The 18177-nt window shown below is 40.7% G+C and overlaps 1 protein-coding gene across 3 annotated transcripts; it reads left to right on the top strand.

The window, feature by feature from the left end:
• Window positions 1–64: 64 nt before the first annotated feature.
• BAG1 (BAG cochaperone 1) lies at window positions 65–17694 on the top strand. Of its 3 annotated transcripts, none has more exons than XM_053957322.1 (7): window positions 65–240; window positions 4078–4206; window positions 4342–4424; window positions 5134–5247; window positions 5754–5861; window positions 11866–11928; window positions 14773–17694. In XM_053957322.1, exons 1-7 carry the CDS (start codon window positions 198–200, stop codon window positions 14839–14841), a joined length of 609 nt encoding a protein of 202 aa, XP_053813297.1. In that variant the 5' UTR covers window positions 65–197; the 3' UTR covers window positions 14842–17694. The 3 variants fall into 3 exon arrangements, with proteins under 3 accessions (XP_053813297.1, XP_053813287.1, XP_053813305.1); XM_053957312.1 differs by having other exon boundaries at window positions 14349–17694; XM_053957330.1 differs by lacking the exon at window positions 5134–5247 and having other exon boundaries at window positions 14349–17694.
• The last annotated feature ends 483 nt before the right edge of the window (window positions 17695–18177 follow it).

Genomic DNA, 18177 nt, shown 5'->3' with positions numbered 1-18177 from the left:
GGAGCCTGGTTTGGGACGGGGAAGAGCAGATCCCGTTCACGCCCCGGCCGCGTCCCTGCTGCTGCTGCCGGGAGCCGCTCGCCGGAGCGGCCCTGAGAGCAGCCCGGCAAAGCGGCATTCCCGTTTTCCAGCTGCGGAAGTGACGCGTTCCGGGCGCGCCCCGGCAGCGCCGCCGACGGTTCCTGTGGCGGGGCGAGATGGCGGCGCCCGGAGTCCCGGTGACCGTCACCATCACTTACAGTAAGCGCCCGGGGCAGGGGCGGCGGGCGGGGGGCGCTCCCGGCCCTTCCCCGCCCCTCTGCCCGCGATCCCCGCCCGGCCCGGAGCGGCACCGGGCGCCGCGGGGCGGGCGGGCCGCGGCTGCACCGGCGGTGGGGGCGAGCGCGGGCGGCCTCGGCGGGGCACGGCCCGGGGTCCATCTCGGCTGCTGCCGTGAGGCTTCGCTCCTTACTGGCCACGGCTTGCCGGTGTCTCCTCCAGCTGGATCGCAGGCGTAGATGTGCTGCAAGGGTGGTAGTGGGAGCAGGTGACACGGCGGCCTTTGCCAGGGAGCGCAGAGCAGAGGTCGTCTGGGGGCGACGAGGATCTTGGGGGGACTGGAGCATCCGTCTTAAAAGGAAGAGGTGAGGGAGCTGGGCCTGTTCAGCCTCGAGGAGAGATGACAGAGGGAACCTCATTGATGTGAATGAATATATGAAAGGGGGATGCCAAGAAGATGGAGTCAGGTTCCTCTCAGTGGTGCTCAGCAATAGCACAAGAGGCAATGCACAGGAAGTTACACCTGAATATGAGGAAGAACTTCTTTATTGTGGGAGTGACTGTGCCTTGGTACAGCTTGCACAGAGAGGTTATGTAGTCTCCCTCACTGGAGGTATTCAAGAACTGTCTGGACACCATCCTGTGCCACGTGCTCTAGGATGACCCTGCTTGGGCAGGGAAGTTGGACCAGATAGCCCACTGTGGTCCCTTCGAGCTGATTCATTCTGTGATTCCACTGTATGGGTAATCTTCATTTAGATTAAATATATTGCTGAAGTCAGCACTGCATGTTAACAGCAGGTGCTACCCAGTAGGCTTTCTTCTGGTTTGTTCAAGAGGCTTGGATGTTTGCAGCTAGTGAGCTGCAAGGCTGCAACAGAGAGTGGTTTCTTCCGTAGGACAGGTGGGTGCTGACCTGATGGAGTGGGTCACTCAAAGGCCAGCTGATTTGGGCTTTTTTCCCCCTTGAAAAGAAAAATCAGAGAAGGGAGAAGAAGGTGGAGGGGAAGATGTATCTATAAACATATATAAAACCTTACTGTAAAGGGGTGAGAATAGCTTGAACACCACAGTTCTTAAAAATAAGATTGGGAAACACCATGGTTAATTTTGGAGTGGATCTCAGTGAGACAGTAGGAATGAAGAAGATAGTAAGGTATTAAATCAGCAAGATGTTCTGCTGAGTTTTGTTAGCAAAAGTTAGTATTTTTTATTGTATTTTTTTTGTAAATATTGAATAATAAATTCTGCCTTTGGTTCTTTTGCCCTCTGTTGGTAATGTTGTTTCCATCTCTAAAGCTTGTTGTTTATTTCTGATTCTCATTTGTGTTTTCAAATTGTGTTTCAAATTGTTTTGTTAAAATGTTTCCTTTATCACCTGGTAGTTTTATTTAAGAGTCTTTGGTGAGGAATTTTGTGGAATAATTTGTTTGAATCATCATGATTCATGTGCTCCTTGGTGCCTTCAGAGAGTTCCATTTGATCTGAGGGGTTTTCATTTTGCAAAGATGTCAGCAATTTAATGATTTGACATATTTATAATTCCAATGTCTTGCTGTTTGGCAACAGCCTGCTTGTCTGAGAATGTTTCTGTCTTTCCAATTGTTTTCTTACCTGATAATGACTTTGTCATTAACAGATAGCAAATAGAAGCCTTTGTTCAGCTTGGGCTTCATCTGTGTGATTTACACCTGCAGCTGTCAGATGCAGCTTGACCACTTTGCACAGAACATCTTTAGTAAAGTTTTGCGTGCGTGAGTGTAAGTGGGGAAAGATGAAAATTAGGGCTGACAAAAGGAAGGACAGTAGACCCACAAGTGTGACTTGACAATCTGCAAGTGTGGTGGGCGGGCCCTGGCTAGACATCAGATGCCCACCAAAGCCACTCTGTCACTCCCTTCCTCGGCTGGGCAGGGGATAGAAAATACAACAAAAGCTTGTGGCTTGAGAGAAGGGCAGGGAGAGAGCACTCACCAGGTCATGGGCAAAACAGATTTAACTTGGGAACATGTAGTTTATTAACATTCAAATCAGAGTAGAACAATGAGAACTAAAAGAGAAAAAATTACTTTTCCCCTGGCTTAACTTTCCTCCTGAATTCTCTAATTCCTCTTGCCTGAGCAGTGCAAGGGAAAGGGGGCTCTGGTCAATACATCACACTTTGTCCCTGCTGCTCCTCACACTCTTCCCCTGCTCCACGTGGTTTCCTCTTATGGATTGCAGTGCTTCAGGAACAGACTGTTCCAGTGTGCATCCCCCACAGGGTGACAAGTCCTGCCAGCAAACCTGCTCCAGCATGGGCTCCTTTCTCCATGGGCCTGTAGGTCCCTGCCAGGAGCCTGCCCCAGCACAGGCTTCCCACAGGGTCACAGCATCCGCCTGCTCTGGTGTGAGATCCTCCATGGGTGGCAGGGGTACAGCTGCTTCACCGTGGTCTTCACTCTCTGCAGGGGAATCTCAGCTCTGACACCTGGAGCAACCCATGAGTTGTTTTTTATGGTGATTTCACTCTGCTGTGAATTTACAGTAAAATTTGTTGATGGTCTCTCCAAAGTGGCACTCATGATTTGTAATTAAACTGGTTCTACTGTTACACAAACTTCATCTGTTTTTTTTCCTCAGTTAGTGTTTGTTTTCCTCTCAATTGCTCATGGGCAAAGCCCTCATTCAAAGCAGTTGTATATATCAAAATAACCTTTTGAAATATGTTGAGGTTGTGTTTTGTGGTTTGTTTTTTCCCCCAAAACAAACTGATAAGAAGGGCTGTTTATGGAAAATGCTTGGGTGAGAGGGACATAATGTGATTTTAAGCTTAAAATTGTATTGGAATAGCAAATTTTGTTCAAGCTTTAAAATATTTGAGGCTATAGTGTCACTTGTCACATGACTGTGAGAGGCTGGAGCATTTTAAAAGCAATTTTTCTAGCACTCTCCATTGTAAAAGATACGTGCACTTTAAATTAGTGGCGTGAGAATAGTTTTTCTTCTGGTATGTGTTAAGTTCTCTCTTCCTGCAGAGTAAAAAATGCCTGTTTTGATTTCCCGTGCATTCAGAGGTGGTTGATTCCTGTGGGTGCTTTCAGATTGACAGACTTCATGTGTGTGGAAGCAGAGGGTTGTAGAAAAGGTCTGTTGCAAAGCAGAGATTAATAGGCATACTCCTTTTTTCCCCTAAGAACTACCTCCTGTTTGCATGCAAGTAATCTTAGGGAGTCTGAATAGGAAGTGGAAGGTGACAGATAAGCTGGGACTTCTGCAAGTGGTTATGTCTGCTTATCAGTACTATATGGGGAGAAATAGTTTTTGTACTCTGAGAATACTCTCTGGTTGTTGGTGGAGATGAAACAGGCTAGACAATGATCCCTTGTTTCTCATGTTTGAGAAGAAGGGAGCAAAGGAAGTGATAATTGTCTCAGATACCAAAGACTCATGTCATTAGAAGTTCCTACAAGTAGGAAGTGGAATACATCAGGAAGGTGTGGGCTTTCATGCTTTTAACTTGTGGGATGTCTGGACACCATCTGTACTCTTAAAAAGAGATAGGGAATAATATTTAGCAGGAGCTAAATGACGCCAGTAAAATTAACCCAGTGAAGCTGTTCTGGTTATTCCAATGTAAGCCAAAATTTTCAGCTGAGGTCAATCACTTCAAGAGGAAGGAGATGCAGTAAAATAATTTGATTGAAAATTATGATTCTACATGAGAACCTGTCATTTGAGAACTTTCTGCATTAATGGTGATAAGTATTAGAGATTAATTCTCTCTGTAATATTTTCTAAGTTATAATAGGTATTACTGCTAATCTGTTTTTCTACTAGGTAATGAAAAGCACAGTATTCAAGTTGCTTCTCAGCGAGAAGATAGTGAACCTACACTACAAGACATGGCTGTACTTATTGAGCAAGTCACTGGAGTTCCAGTTCCTTTTCAGAAACTAATATACAAAGGTAACTTATAAATCTGCCATGTTTCTTAGAGATGATGAGCTTTCATCAGGTGTCCATGTTTTCAATGTCTTCAAAAAGACATTCTTGTGCCACTAACTATACTTAAACTGTTTTCCTCTCTTGTTGTTCGTTTAGGAAAGTCTCTGAAAGAATTGGAACAACCATTATCAGCACTTGGTGTTAAAAATGGTTGCAAAGTCATGTTGATTGGGAAAAGGGTAAGCATTGCTTTTGGACCTTTCTTCCCCTTAAACTATCATCATTTCTGTCACTGAGTCAGCTGCTGAATACAGAAACAAGTTGGAGCATTAACCTAATTTTGTACACCTATCCACAAAGTTGAGTTCAGTCTCATGTTACACTGCAAATAACTGCAGTTTATACTTTTCTGAAATTACATTATTGACTGGCTTCTGCTTTACATTATTGACAGGACTCTGCCTAGTCTGTGGTCAGTGCTCATGAACTTTCTGTGCACTGATGACCTTATCTGCTCATCTTATTTTTCTGGTTTAAAAAAAACTTTCCCAACTGTAGCTACTGAGTCTTGATCAACTGGGTTATTTCTGGTGAAATGATTTGTGGCTGGCTTTGCAACTTGAGGATGAGATAATAATTTTATGATGTAAATATTGCCTATACTTTAGAAATGGTAAGTTGACAAGAAAAAAAAATGCACTTTTCCCTTTTCCTTCAAATTAATCTCATTAAATGTGTTTATATACATTACTGATTTAAGTATATTTGTAATTAAGCTTTGGAAGAAGCTTATTTGGTAGTTATTGAAATATGGGAAGAATAGCCACAGTGTAGTGTGTATTCTAAACCCTCAGAAGCCTTTATGTCTGTATCAGCACTCCTGCTTTTTAGCTGCATTGTATCTTTATTTGTTCCTTAGTTGTGAATGTTGTACTTTTGAATACACAGAATAGTCCAGAAGAAGAGGCTGAATTAAAGAAGTTAAAAGATTTGGAGAAGTCAGTGGAGCAAATAGCTAATAAGTTAGAGGAAGTTAATAAAGAGTTCACAAGTATCCAGAAGGTATGCCAGTTTTATATCACTTTATATCTTTGCAAAGCAGTTTTGTAGGTATTTCTATGTAAAAAAAAAAAACAAAACAGTTGGGAGATTTTGAGTAGTCAGTAATAGGCTGCCCCTCCTAAATATCTGAGAGTCAGCAATAATTCTTAGTGAATTCCAAATGCCATTTACAAGTGTGCAAAATAGAGACATGGCACTGTTTGGAAAAAGGTAAATATTGTTTCATATGGGATAACTTACATTCTTTATATCTGGAAAAACTTCTAGTTCTCTCAAAGTCCAAAGAAGGTCTATTACATGTTTATCATTTTAGTAAACCTAACAGATCTTACATTTACCATGTCAAGAATTGATAAAATACAGAAGAATACAGATTAAGATTTGAGTCCCTATTATGCTTGAAAATACAGAAATAGTAAAAGATGTTTTCTGCTGTTGTAGATTGACAGATTTTCTAAGGTGAGTGTTGTGTAGGGTATAGGATAATTTTGTTTTTTCTTCTTCAGGGATTTTTAGCAAAGGATCTCCAAGCAGAAGCACTAAAACAGCTGGACAAGAGGATTAAAGGAACTGCAGAGCAGTTCATGAAGACCCTTGAACAGATTGATGCCATTGTAAGTAACTAACCACAGAAGAGGGTCAAATCCCAACAGAAACTTATTTGATATTTTAATGCACTAAGAAATTTATTTTTGGCTATCCAAGTGCTTCACAGTCATTAGTGGATTATAACCTTACATTACATTTACAGACCATAATATACATCTTCCTGTATCATGTAGTAGCTGAGAGCTAGATGAGAATGAGGGTCTTGTACAGAGATAAATAGAAAATTGCCCCAGACAGGGTATTTCCTTACTCTGTTTCTCTGTCTGCTGGTCGTTCTCTGTAAGCCTCATTTATATAATTATGTTGCATATCAAGATCATAATAGCTTGCTCTGAAGGAAAAATGCTGCTTTTCTGTGGTAGTGGTGTCTTTGGGTCTCCTCCTCGGTACAGTGATCTTCTATTGGATTTTTTTTCGGAAATATGCCATGAAAATACCTATAACTGGTGAAACAAATGTAGTTTAATTTGATGGACTCTATGTAAAAGTTCAGTAGTGGACTAAATCAGAGTAATAATTTGAACTGGCCATCATCAAATGCTATGGAATATGGATGTGTTCCTGGGAATGGTGGAAGGCTTACTAACTAAATTTCCTGCTGTTGTACTATGAGCCTATGATGATAATGTAGTCTTTCCTGTTTGTTATGCTCTATACTTTTTTTTAAAGTATTGCTGTATTCTAAGTATTTTGAAGTCTTCAAATTTCTGTTTCCTTTTGTACCTCACATAAAGGAGAATATTGTGCTGACAGTTTTTGAATGCTGTTAGGCATAAAGACTTCATATAACTGATTTCCTGCTTGAGGTGGCAGATTTACTACATGTTGTCATGAAAATATCAGTAAGGTGACAACGGCTGTCTCAATTGGATGGGGTTAAAGCTTATTTCTGACCCTTTCAAATTTTGATTCCAAATCCTGTTTGGAAAAAAACTCTACTTTTATTCTGGTGTGCAGTTCTGGAACCCAGCAGGCAGCCTTGTAAAACTGTTTCACTGCTTTCTTAATAATCCAAACTTAATTTCCCAAGTTTACTTTAATTCTGTTACTTTTTGTGTGGTTTAAACAGAAAGCATGCTGTGTTGTATCTCCTTGTCCAAAATACTCTAAATAGTACTGGACAACGGATTTTATGTCTAGTACAATGTTTTAGAAGACTTATAATCAGTGACTTGGTGTTTAGATTTGGGAAGTAATGGAGTCCCTGTACTTTGTTTCTTGAGAAAGTGGAGCAGCCAGAGCTAAGACTAATTGCAATTAATTTCTTCCAAAATCTGTAGTAATTGTTTGTTACTTTATTGAATAAGAGCCTATGACATTGAAAAGTTGTTTGTTTGGTTTTTTTTTTTTTTTTTAATAAGTGAGGGTTTGGATTGTCAGTGATTGCAGTTACATTGCACATATTTGTTTCTTTTAATATACAAAGCTGGCTGTGAGATTTGTCATGAAAACTGGATTAATGTGCAATCTTGCAGATGAAATACATGTAGGTGGGTGGAATCTTTACATAAAATGTGGGAGTTCAGAGTGCTGGTATCACACCAAGTCAGATGAATGGGCCACCAGCTTACTGAGGCAGCACTCAGCTGTACTGTGGTTGTGCACTGTATGGAGGCATCAGTACAGACTGGTAGTCAGGGATGTGTATGAGCAATAAATGAGTTCCACTGGAGTAAAAAATGGCAAACAGAAACGCAAGGCAGTAAAGTATTTTGTCTTATTGTAGAATTGGTTTATACAAGTAATTAGTGTACTTTTCAGCAGCCAAGTAAAAAGCTCATTGTGACAGCTATTGGACACGCAGAGGTGCTGTTGATTGAGTCAACAGCATGTTAAAAAATTCAGAGGGGAAAAATGTGACTGACTGAGAAGAATGGATGATGCATTGTAGGAGTCAAACATACCAGCAAGCTCACACGATAAATATTAGAGCTTTTTTCTTTGGCAGAATTGTCACAACTCATTAAGGTATCTTAGCTGCTGTGTTATTTGGATCACTCAAAACTATACAGCCTGATGTGAAATGAGATTTGGTTGGTTACAGAGAGATAAGGGTGAGGAAGCCTGCATATTGTTTTCTTTCTATTTTAGGAGTATCACTCTCTTATTAGCAGCAGATGAGCTCATTAATAGGAGGAGCTTAGTTTGGAACTAAATACTTTTAATAGACACCATTCATTCAACAATTGTGAATTTAAAAGATGGGATTTGGAAGGTGGAGAAGTAAGTTTATAGTCATACAGTAGTGGGGTGTGAGAGAAAAAATACAGTGTTGTCACTGCCAGAGGTGTGAAAGGGATGCTTTTGGGTAGAGCATCTGTAACTTAAGCATTGTAACATAAATGTGTTTAAACAGTTATTGCTTTCACTGCATCTTAAAAATTTTTGATTTGTCTGACACAATCAGACATTGCCATAAGCCACAGATCTTAGAAGTTTTCTTCAGGAAGAATGCAGTTGAGTCTTGTTCAATACTTGAAGATTTGTGTCTGTGCATTCACTGATGTGCTATTTATTTAATCAGTTAAAACAGAATAGAAATCAAAAGACACTATTTATTACAAATCTCAGTGAGAAGAATACAGACAATATTTTACTTGGTCATCTGGATCAGCTTTTTAAATATCTGAAAAGCTTTTTGAAGAAAAAGCAAAGTTTTTCTGAGATCAGTAGGGAGATTTGAATCCACAGTCATGACAGTATGTACCTGTGAACCAGCTCTGATTTAATGAATGTTTTCACCAATATTGCAGTGTGAGCACTCACTTTGTGCTCAAGATGGTCTCCTATTAAATGGCAGATTTTTTAATCTAGAAAGACAACATTGCAGAGATTGTTCTAAGAATTGAAAAAAGCTTTCTCTTCTGAAATACCAGTCACTGATTTTGTTAACATAAATTCACAACAAATCTGTCAAATTGCCTCTATCAGTATTGAGGGCATTGATAGCACTACTGACTCATAGTTATGCTCTGGTGGCCCACCCTCCTTTCCTGAAGATTTTTTAAAATTATAGTTCCTCTGTAGAACTTACTTAAATTAACAAGCTGTTCTGGTGAAATTTAACTCTCTCCTTGTCTCTGCTGTACTTATCATTGGATAAATCCGTACGAAATTAACATTTCAAGGATTAAAAGAAAGAAGTATTCCGAAAAAAACCCATCACTATTCCTGTAACAAACATTTCCCAGATATCTGGGAAGTTTTTCCACTTACAATAAGATGAGATCCTATTACTAAACTTTTCGAATTTATCCGAATCAATAAAAATGTGAATAAGCATTTCTTACTGTATTTTGTTAATCTCTTAGCATGAGTTGTGAACATGAAATCAGATCTTCAGAAAAAGGTATTTCTAAAGCTCAAGTAGCATTGTCACATGAAAGAGGAGGTTTTTTTCCAGCCCTTTCTGTTTGATTTGTGTGTCAGTGCCCCAGGTCAGCTGAGACCCTTGTGCCCCACCAGTCTGTCAGTGTCCTGTTACTGTTCCCTGAGCAGCCCACTTGATGTGAGGGTGGTTCAGCTGACTTGCTTGGGGTCACATGCAAACAGAGAGGACCCTCCTGGACCTCCACACCTTTAATTGATCTGTTGGTGCCCCAGGCAAGATTCAGGGACAAATTCAGGCCACAACAGCATAAGAGGGACCCCCTCCTGGGTATCTGCAGTCAAATACATTACCTGCTGCCAGTGACTGTAAGTGCCCTTGAAGGACTCACTTTACCAGTTTATGGAATAGCCCTCCTTTATTAATACAATAGAAAACTCTGACAGGATTGCTGGTAGTAGTATCTGGCTGCAAAAATGTACTTAAAGCAATATACTAACCAGCTCTAATCTCCAATAATGGAGTCTTCCCTATTTTTATGCCATTTTTAACTTACTCTTATACTATTTTTGCATTTAGGTGGAGCTAGAGTGACTCTAGTCATGCATCATGTTCAGTGGGGGGTGGCTGTACTTTGGAGGTGGGTAATGTCAGTATTACATCTGAGGTGACCTTTGAGGCTGGAGCTATACATTAATATTGTATTCAAGGTAAACTTCGGAATGGAGATGGACATCTGTGATTTTGCCACAGTTGCTGGTTCAACAGCAGGAAATCTTTTTCCTTGCTTGGCTGACAGCTGTTACATGGCTTATCAGCTACAAGTTGCACCTTTGGTGGGACCCTCAGGGGTGTCCCCGGGAGCCCCCTAAGCTGTGAGTTGGCTGGTAGCAGCAGGCAGGCAGGGAGACTCCACACGGCTTCTGAGGGTGCTCATTAGATGAGGGTTTATTGGGGGTCCTATCCCCGGGAGCAGCATGGTTTCTGGGGGGGGGAAGGGGAGGGGGAGAGAGGGGCCGAGAGAGCACCGGCCAGGAGAGCCAGCTAAGAGAGAGAGCCTCGTTCCCCCAGCACACTTAACAGGCAGATTCAAAGTGGGCGCAGAACAAGATTGGGCCCATGGGATTACAGACACATGATACTTCAGGGGAGGATCACAGGCTTGGAATAAACCATACATTTTCGAGGGGTGAGACAGAGCATACCATTTAACTAAAATATAATACCACAATTCACCCTTTTTTTGTTAGAAAAAAGATGAAGAGAATTATGACCATTAATTTAAAATGAAGCAGTAAGGTACCACCATGTTCGTCCTCTTGCAGGATTTAGACAGACCCTGGCCATGGTGTCTCCTCTCTTTAGGCCCTCTTAGTGTTTATTTGTGGGAAGTTTATTTGTGGGCATGCTGACCACATTCCATCCAGGGAGCAGCAACCACATTTTCTCCCTATAATTTTCCATAGTGTTATATCTGGGTTGGTAACTTCCCACCATCCTCCATTTCATCCCCCCTTACTCTGTATGCTGACTACACTGTTTTGTAACTTTCCTACCAAGTATCAGTAATGGAAACTAGGTTGTAGCTTTCTACTCCAACCATCATGCTGTTAGGGCTCAAGAGGGAAACACCAGTGAAATACCTCTGAGGAGATAAGGAGTGTTCCTCTAGGGGGGTGACACAGCCCACAGCTCAGCTGAAGTGCCTCACACCAGTGCACACAGCATGGGCAACAAACAGGGAGAGTAGAATCCATTTGTCTGAACAATAAAAGGAAAAAAAACCACCTTTTTTTTTTGTTTGTATTTTGATTTTTACAAAAGTTTATGTATCTAAACCTCCCAGCTGTGCTCACATTTTGGCTGAAACAAAACAGATTAGCTTAGGTAAACTTGTGTTCTTGGTCTGAAGTTAGGGTGGAAAATAAAAGGTAAACTAGTGAGAAACTCCCCAAATTTTTATGCATTTTCACCAATGAGAACACAGTGTTGTTAAGAATGTTCACATAAACTTTATATAATGATAATCATCTGTACAGGTGTTTTACCTGTTAAGAAAAAAATCATAAACCTGAGCACCGTTCCTCAGTAACAGCCCAATTTCACATAGCTTGAAAAGGACAAAGCATGTAACACTTGCCAGTATGACCTCCATGAATGTAGGTGGTAGGAGTACAGAAAATTATGCAGTTTGAATTAAATTGAAAGCTGACATTGTGTAACACTTCGCATCTGTTGCCTTCCATTGCAGAGATGATCAGATGTACAGCTTGGACTGACAATGGCTGCATTACTAATGATACATTCCAGTGATGGCAAGTGATTGAGTGAATGTATTTGTAAGAAATTTGTTCATGTTATAATCTCTGAAAAAGCTCTGAAGAACAGTTAACACACAGGACAGCAGAAAAAGCAGTGTGTGTAGTCTGTTGCTGTATATTCCCTAAAGACACATGGTAGCTTTGCTAGCTCGGTTCTTTGCAGTCAGCCTGCTACATCCCTAGCTTTTTAATAACTTTTTCTTATATATTCTTTCCTGTGTAATCATCCTTACTGAGCAGGCATGGCATTTTCAGGATGCCTATTCAGAGGATTCTTTAATAATTCCAGTTTTTGCAGTAAGTCTAATATGTTCATTTCAGCATTAACCTGCATCAACTTGTTTGCTTATTTTACTACAGAATCTGCCAGAGAATTTCAGTGACTGCAAACTGAAAAAGAAGGGGTTAGTGAAGAGGGTCCAGGTGAGTTTTCTTGGTTTGTTTTTGGTGGGTTTTCTTCCTTTTTATTTTTTTTTTCCTTCCATAAATGCTGGGCACTTGTATACCAAGAGTTTGTGAAAATGAGCTGTTTAGATTTTTTTCACTGTTCTTACATCGGTATCTTGTATGACCTTCCTTTGAGAGGTATTTAATAGCTTTATAAAATAGCACACAAAATACAGTTTTTCATAGGTCATGCTGTTTTCAGATAATACTTGTCATTTACATTAATGGTTTGTCTTATGGCTGCCTGACTATGTGAAGTAATCCTGATAACTTGTAAAGACAACAGGATTGATCATTCCTCTTTTTTTGAATCATAACGGATGGAGTAATGACTGAGGTCTGGGCACAAGGATGCAGTTAACTCCTGCTGACCTACACCTAACCTTGCCAGAGGTGTTCTTTGGAAAATGTAGCTTATACTGCAGTGCACCAACTTTCTTTGGAGAGTAGGTCTTTAAGATCTATACAGCAGTGTAGCTATGCTGGAGATGGAGGGTTTAATTGCTTTGCTATGGTATGATGCTTGTAAATTCCTAGGCATTGTCTTCTTAGAGACCTTGAACTGAAGGTTTGTTAATAAATACTGGAATTCAGCTCCCTTCACTCAAACTTACATAAATGAACGATAATGCTATTTGTATTACTGTTTTTCTTTGTATTGTGCTAGCTTTAGTGCCAGACTGGGCTCCTAAAAATTGTTCTTGGAAGTACCTTGCATTCATATGTAGAGTTGAATGATTTTTTCTTTTACTGTAACTTTATTAAATACCTCCCATTGATGTTTCATAAGTTTTTTAGAATAGCCGTCTATTGTAGAGGAAGGCCCACCAAGAAGTGCTTCATAGGAGAAATGGTTTTAGTTACAGCTTTAGGGATAAAGCACTTTGTACTCAGTTACTGAGAGAAGTTCAGGTAATACAAATGGAAAGGAAGGTGGTCGCTGGTGTGGCTGTGTTGTGTGGAGGTTCTGAACACAGTCTTGATTCCATGTGCCTAGCCAAGGCAGCAAACTTGTACTAGAGTGGTGGCTATCAAACTTCGTGGAAGCTACTGGATCTCCACTCTTGGGTGAAATTACAACAGGAGTAGGTGGGGCTTTAACAACTGCTGTTTAAGCATAATGGATTCTGTTGAGCAGAGATTGGAATTATTTATGTGCTTTTATAGGCACAGCGTAATGCAGCTGTGGGTTATGAACCCTTTGAGGACTCCAGAAGAATTCTAAGGGGTTTCAGACCTGAGTTGTCAACAACAGTTTGTTTTTCCAGACCAAGAACAAGAAAACAGTGGCAAGTTATGCTTATTATTCTTAAGTATCCATGAAATCAAGGGGAATTCTACTGCTGGCAGTCACACATCTGCTAGGGTGAGAAGATAAATATGAAAGAGTAGCAGCCAGCAACTGCGGTTGTTACCACCTTCACTTTTTCTTTACTTAAGTAATTACAGACGTGAGTTGATGACAGCTCAAAGGATTGGTTGGAAATAGGTGATTCAAAGCAGTGTGATAGTTGAGAAACATTCACATGGGACAATAGGTTGCTGCTCTAGAAGGAAAGTGCTTTCTTAATGTCATTTTAATGTAAATAACATGAAATGTCTGGTTTGACTGTCAGAGTCTGGTGCAGACATAGCAAAAACAAAGGTGAGACATGAATAGCTAATGGCAGAATCTTTCTCGGGAAGTGCAGTGTACTTGCATACCTTGGGGTTGGCCTAAAACAGTTTATTACCTTAAAGTGCTGGTGTGTTGTGTTGTGTACAGGCCGAGCAAAGTGACCAGGGGCTGCTGGCTGCTGGCTCTCTGTGTGTTACTCTACTTGTGAGAATTTGTGGCAGGTTCTAAGAAAGCATAAGGTGCTGTGGACTGCCCTTTTTGGAATGGAGCCTTCTATCTTTTGAGGAACACCAGCTACTAATGAAGATGAAGGTTTGATTGTGCCTTGTAATCTTAAGAAGTAGAAAAGGTCTTGGTTTAAGGAAAGCTTGTTTTAAATTTGACTGAGCAGGTTTGTCCCTCCCAGCCTTGGCCTCTGAAGTATGTGTTTTAGAAAGGAGCTTAGAAGTCATGTTCCAAACTGAATGAAGCACTAACTTGTCTGAACCTTTGTGTTTCCTATTGTTGCTTATGAACTTTGGATCAACTGAAAATATGTCAGCATCAGGACTGGTGGGCAGCCATGCTATTATCCTTATTAGCCTTATCTAGTGTCATGTTTCTGTTGGATTCTAGGTAAATGCAGGTGTGCATAAGCTATTACCAAAACAACTGGAAAGTGGTTGTTGAGTTGACATCTTCAAATTCACGATAGAAACTGCACTTTCAGTTCTGCAGAAACACCTCCCGGTGCCAAACTGTGTAAATCCAGTAACATTTGTTTGTTTTTTATTCTCAGGTTTTTCTTGCCCAGTGTGATACCATTGAAGGGAACATTGGTCAAGAAATGGACAAGCTACAGTCAAAGAATTTGGCACTGGCAGAATGAGGCATTGCCTTACATAATTAGGAAACATAATTGCTCTATGAGCAAGAAGAAAAGTTTGCTCTTTGTTTTGGAGCACATACCCAGCTTCCTTTTTTTTTTTCCCTCAAAGCCCAGTCTGTTAGACTGGCAACAGTCAATCATTTCTTGCTGGTTGTCTTGTTTGCCGCTTGGTTAGAACTATTATTTTGAAAAGAAATCCTTCCTGAAGAATGGCTGAGCTAATCTTTGTGATGAATTGTGTATCTTATGGACAATAAGATAATTTAGTTAACTAAGTTATGAAGTTTTCAGTGGTGGGCAATTTTGTCTGATATATCTTTGAATTTATTTACAGCTCAAATCAAAGAAGGTCTATAATCATACAAGTGCCGAAGTTGCAGTTGTAGGACTTCAGCTAGATTGAAAAAGGCAAACTGAGACAACATCTGGGAAAGTTGAACATTCTAGTAGACAGTTCAGAGCAATAAAAAACCCCTACACATTTGTATCTACTTAATGTTTGTATGCATTTATAAATATAAGAAAGCTTGACTATAAGGGAGTCGTACCTATCTTAGCCTTAAATTGTCATAATAAATGGAATGTACTGTAACATGTATGGTACTTAATTTTGAGTGGTGCTTTAAGTTGTTACTGAGCTCCTTGATACAGACGTATGTTTTTTACACAGATTTCTGATGTACTGTGGTTTTTATAGATTATTTGTATTTTTATTTTTTGTGTTCTGTCTTATGTTGAGAAATGAAATGAGATTACTCATGCTGCTCAAATACCAAGGGTTCAGTTCAAGCAAGGTATAACTAAGGAGCGATTTTGAAAGAGTTTTTAAATACTTTTTTCTGAACTTACTGAATTCATGATGCTATATTTAATGGGAAAATGCAGTGATTATTCCAGTATGTTAAGGCAATCAGTGAATTTTTATGACATGTTGCAAAGCGACACAGGTTTATTTTAGCAATGCCATCTGTATGAGGATTATGGCTGAGCCTTGCAGTCACATATGTACCGTGCTTAACCTTCTCTGTTAGGTGAGAAGTCAGCTTTTGCAGGAGACAGAAACTTGGAGTGGGTGCAGCCAACTTTGCAGTGGTTGCTCAGAGGTCCTGAGCAGACTGTGGAGCGTGTCAGCCTGTAGGTAACATAAATGTACAGGAGCTGCTTTTTCACTGATGCTCCTCATTGGGAGGTCAGCCAGATATGCAGGGACTAATAAGGAGCCTCCTTCTCTGCAGGAAATAAACTCTTCATCCCAAATGAGTCAGACTGAGAATGTTTAGAATTGGCCCTTAGGTAGTAAGGCATTATCCATATGTTTTAAGGTTAGCTGTCCTTTCAAGATAAAAATAGGAAATGTATGTAAAAAGATCTTAACTTCTGATAAGTTATAAAGCTTAAATAGTACCTAAGTGTTATTATTAAAGTATTGTCTTTGATGTTCGTAATTGGAGGAACATTTTTTTTAGTGAAAAATGCCATTGAACAAATGAAGTGATAGCTGTGCGTCACAAAGGGTCGCTTGTATTCTAAAAATGTTGGTTGACCATACCAAGATTTTTGAGTTGCCATGTTTTTAGCTGTTAACCAGTTACTCCAAGCTTACATTTTTTCCTTAGGAAATTCTCTTATCAGCATCTGTGGAGGATTTCATAGTCTAAACTCCTAGGAACCTTGCCCATCATGTTAGGATTTGGTATGGTAGGACTGTGGAAGTTTTTTCCTAGGCTAACTAGTCTGTCATGCTGCATTTCCCCAGCACTTTAAGGTTAAGAGGAGGAAGCAATGGTTGTAGTCATTTTTGTGAAGCCCTGCCTATCCTGTGGCTGCTTCTGGACCAGATTCAGCTGACTCTTAAACCACCAGCAACACTTGCCTAATTCAGGGAATGCAAAATCAACCACTTTCCTATGATGGAAAGGATCCTCACCCTCCCAAATGTGGGTTCTCTAATGGGTTGAGCTTTCACAGGTGCACGTACAATAAGCAAGAGTCCTCCTGTGCCCATGGAGAGAAGTGAGAGCTGTGGTCATGGCTAGGACTGTGTCCATTTCTGCTGTTCCTGTGTACTTTTCTCTCTTGGGTGAGAACATTTACAGGCAGACATCGTCTTCCCAGGAGTCCTTCCCAGAAATTACTGCTTCCTTAGATATGCTTGTGTGAGTACATCCTCAGCCTGTCTCAGAGCAAGGTAGATTAACTTCAGGATGTTCCATAGCAGATCTTTTGATGGTCTGGTTCTTTGAGGCAAAGAGAGTGATGGTGAACCTCTCCCACCAGCACATCTGTATTCAACAGAGGGTGGGTGTCCTGAGCCAAATTTACCTTGCAGTGCTAAGTGGTTTGCTCTCTAGGACAAAAGTATGTGTATGAAGACCAACTTCAGCAGTATAAATTGTTTTGTCTTCCAAATATAAAAAATGAGTTGATTTGTTTTGGAAAACAGATGGTTGTATTCAGAGTTATCCAAGACATTCTAGAGTGAATTGACTTTTATATTTAGTTTTGGAGAGGGAAGTTGTAAACTTTTTTTGTCAGAATAGCCTTAAATTCAGTACAAGCCAGCATCTGTGCTTTTCAAAAGTGCAGCAGACTGCAATTGTGGGAGGATGGGGAAGGAAGATGTAATTTTAAATATTCTTCAGAGTTTGTAAATATAAATAAGCTTAAGCTATAGTTTCACTGATTCTGTAGTTCAGGTGTACTGTGATACCTGTTTTGCTACTGAATCATTTTCTCAGCCCAACAATCTGCCACGATCATGTCAAAACAGAAGTTACTCCCTTTTGCCTCAGTTGCACTTATCCCATCGTCTTCCTCCAGTTGCTGTGTTGCTCTGGCTGTGTTTACAGACCTTGGATTTGCCATCCTGGCAAAATGTACCACAGGATTTGTCTTTTATCAAAATGGAAATTGAATTGCACACGCCCTTGGCCCGTTTTCTCTCCCAGATCCCATGGGCTGGTGTGAGAAGAACCAAACGTGACTCAGGGAAATGTGGAGTCTGGAGCCATGGGATGGGTTGCTCTCTGGAAACAGCACAAAATTATAGTGGCATTCTCCATGACCAAGTCCTCTGGAAGGTAATGTCGCTGTAAGCCTGGAGCAACACTTTTTGACTTCTAATGGACACTCATGGTTTGGAGTGGAGCACTTGACACCGTGGAAGTTGGCACTAGATTTTTTTTTTTCCTTTTTTTGTTAACTCACGTTATTGTACTGTGATAAATGAAAAGATAAAAATAAAACATGGAAGGTTCTCTGCTGTCCTTGGTCATGTTGTAGTCACTAAATTCTGTATTTGTGCGGTATTTTAGCGGAGAAGGCACACACTGCTCTGGCTGGTGCTGCCGTGTGCGCTGTGCAGGGCAGCGAGCGGGGCCTCCCAGAGGGCACCGTGATTTGGGGCCTCCAGTGTTCCCAGGATTGGCAAAGACATGGAACTTTAAAAGCCGAGCTTTTTTTTTTTCAAAACAAAAGAACATAAAGTACTTTACACGGTTGTGTTGCACACCGTGCACTGGAACAGGTTGTCCAGAGAGGGTGTGGAGTCTTCCTCACTGAAGATATTAAAGAACCACCTGGACACAGTCCTGTGCCAGGCAGGTTGGACCAGATGACCCACTGTGATGCCTTCCAACCTGACCCACCCCGTGATTCTGTGTTTTCTAGATCTGGACGTATGGGATGTAATGTTTATTATTTTTTACTTATTTTGGTGGTTTGGCGTGAGGGGTGGAGT

This window comes from Vidua chalybeata, chromosome 1 (genome assembly GCF_026979565.1).
Source record: "Vidua chalybeata isolate OUT-0048 chromosome 1, bVidCha1 merged haplotype, whole genome shotgun sequence".
Classification (NCBI taxonomy): Eukaryota; Metazoa; Chordata; class Aves; order Passeriformes; family Viduidae; genus Vidua; species Vidua chalybeata.
Note: the sequence above shows the minus strand (reverse complement) of the source record. Positions and strands in the feature narration are given on the sequence as shown.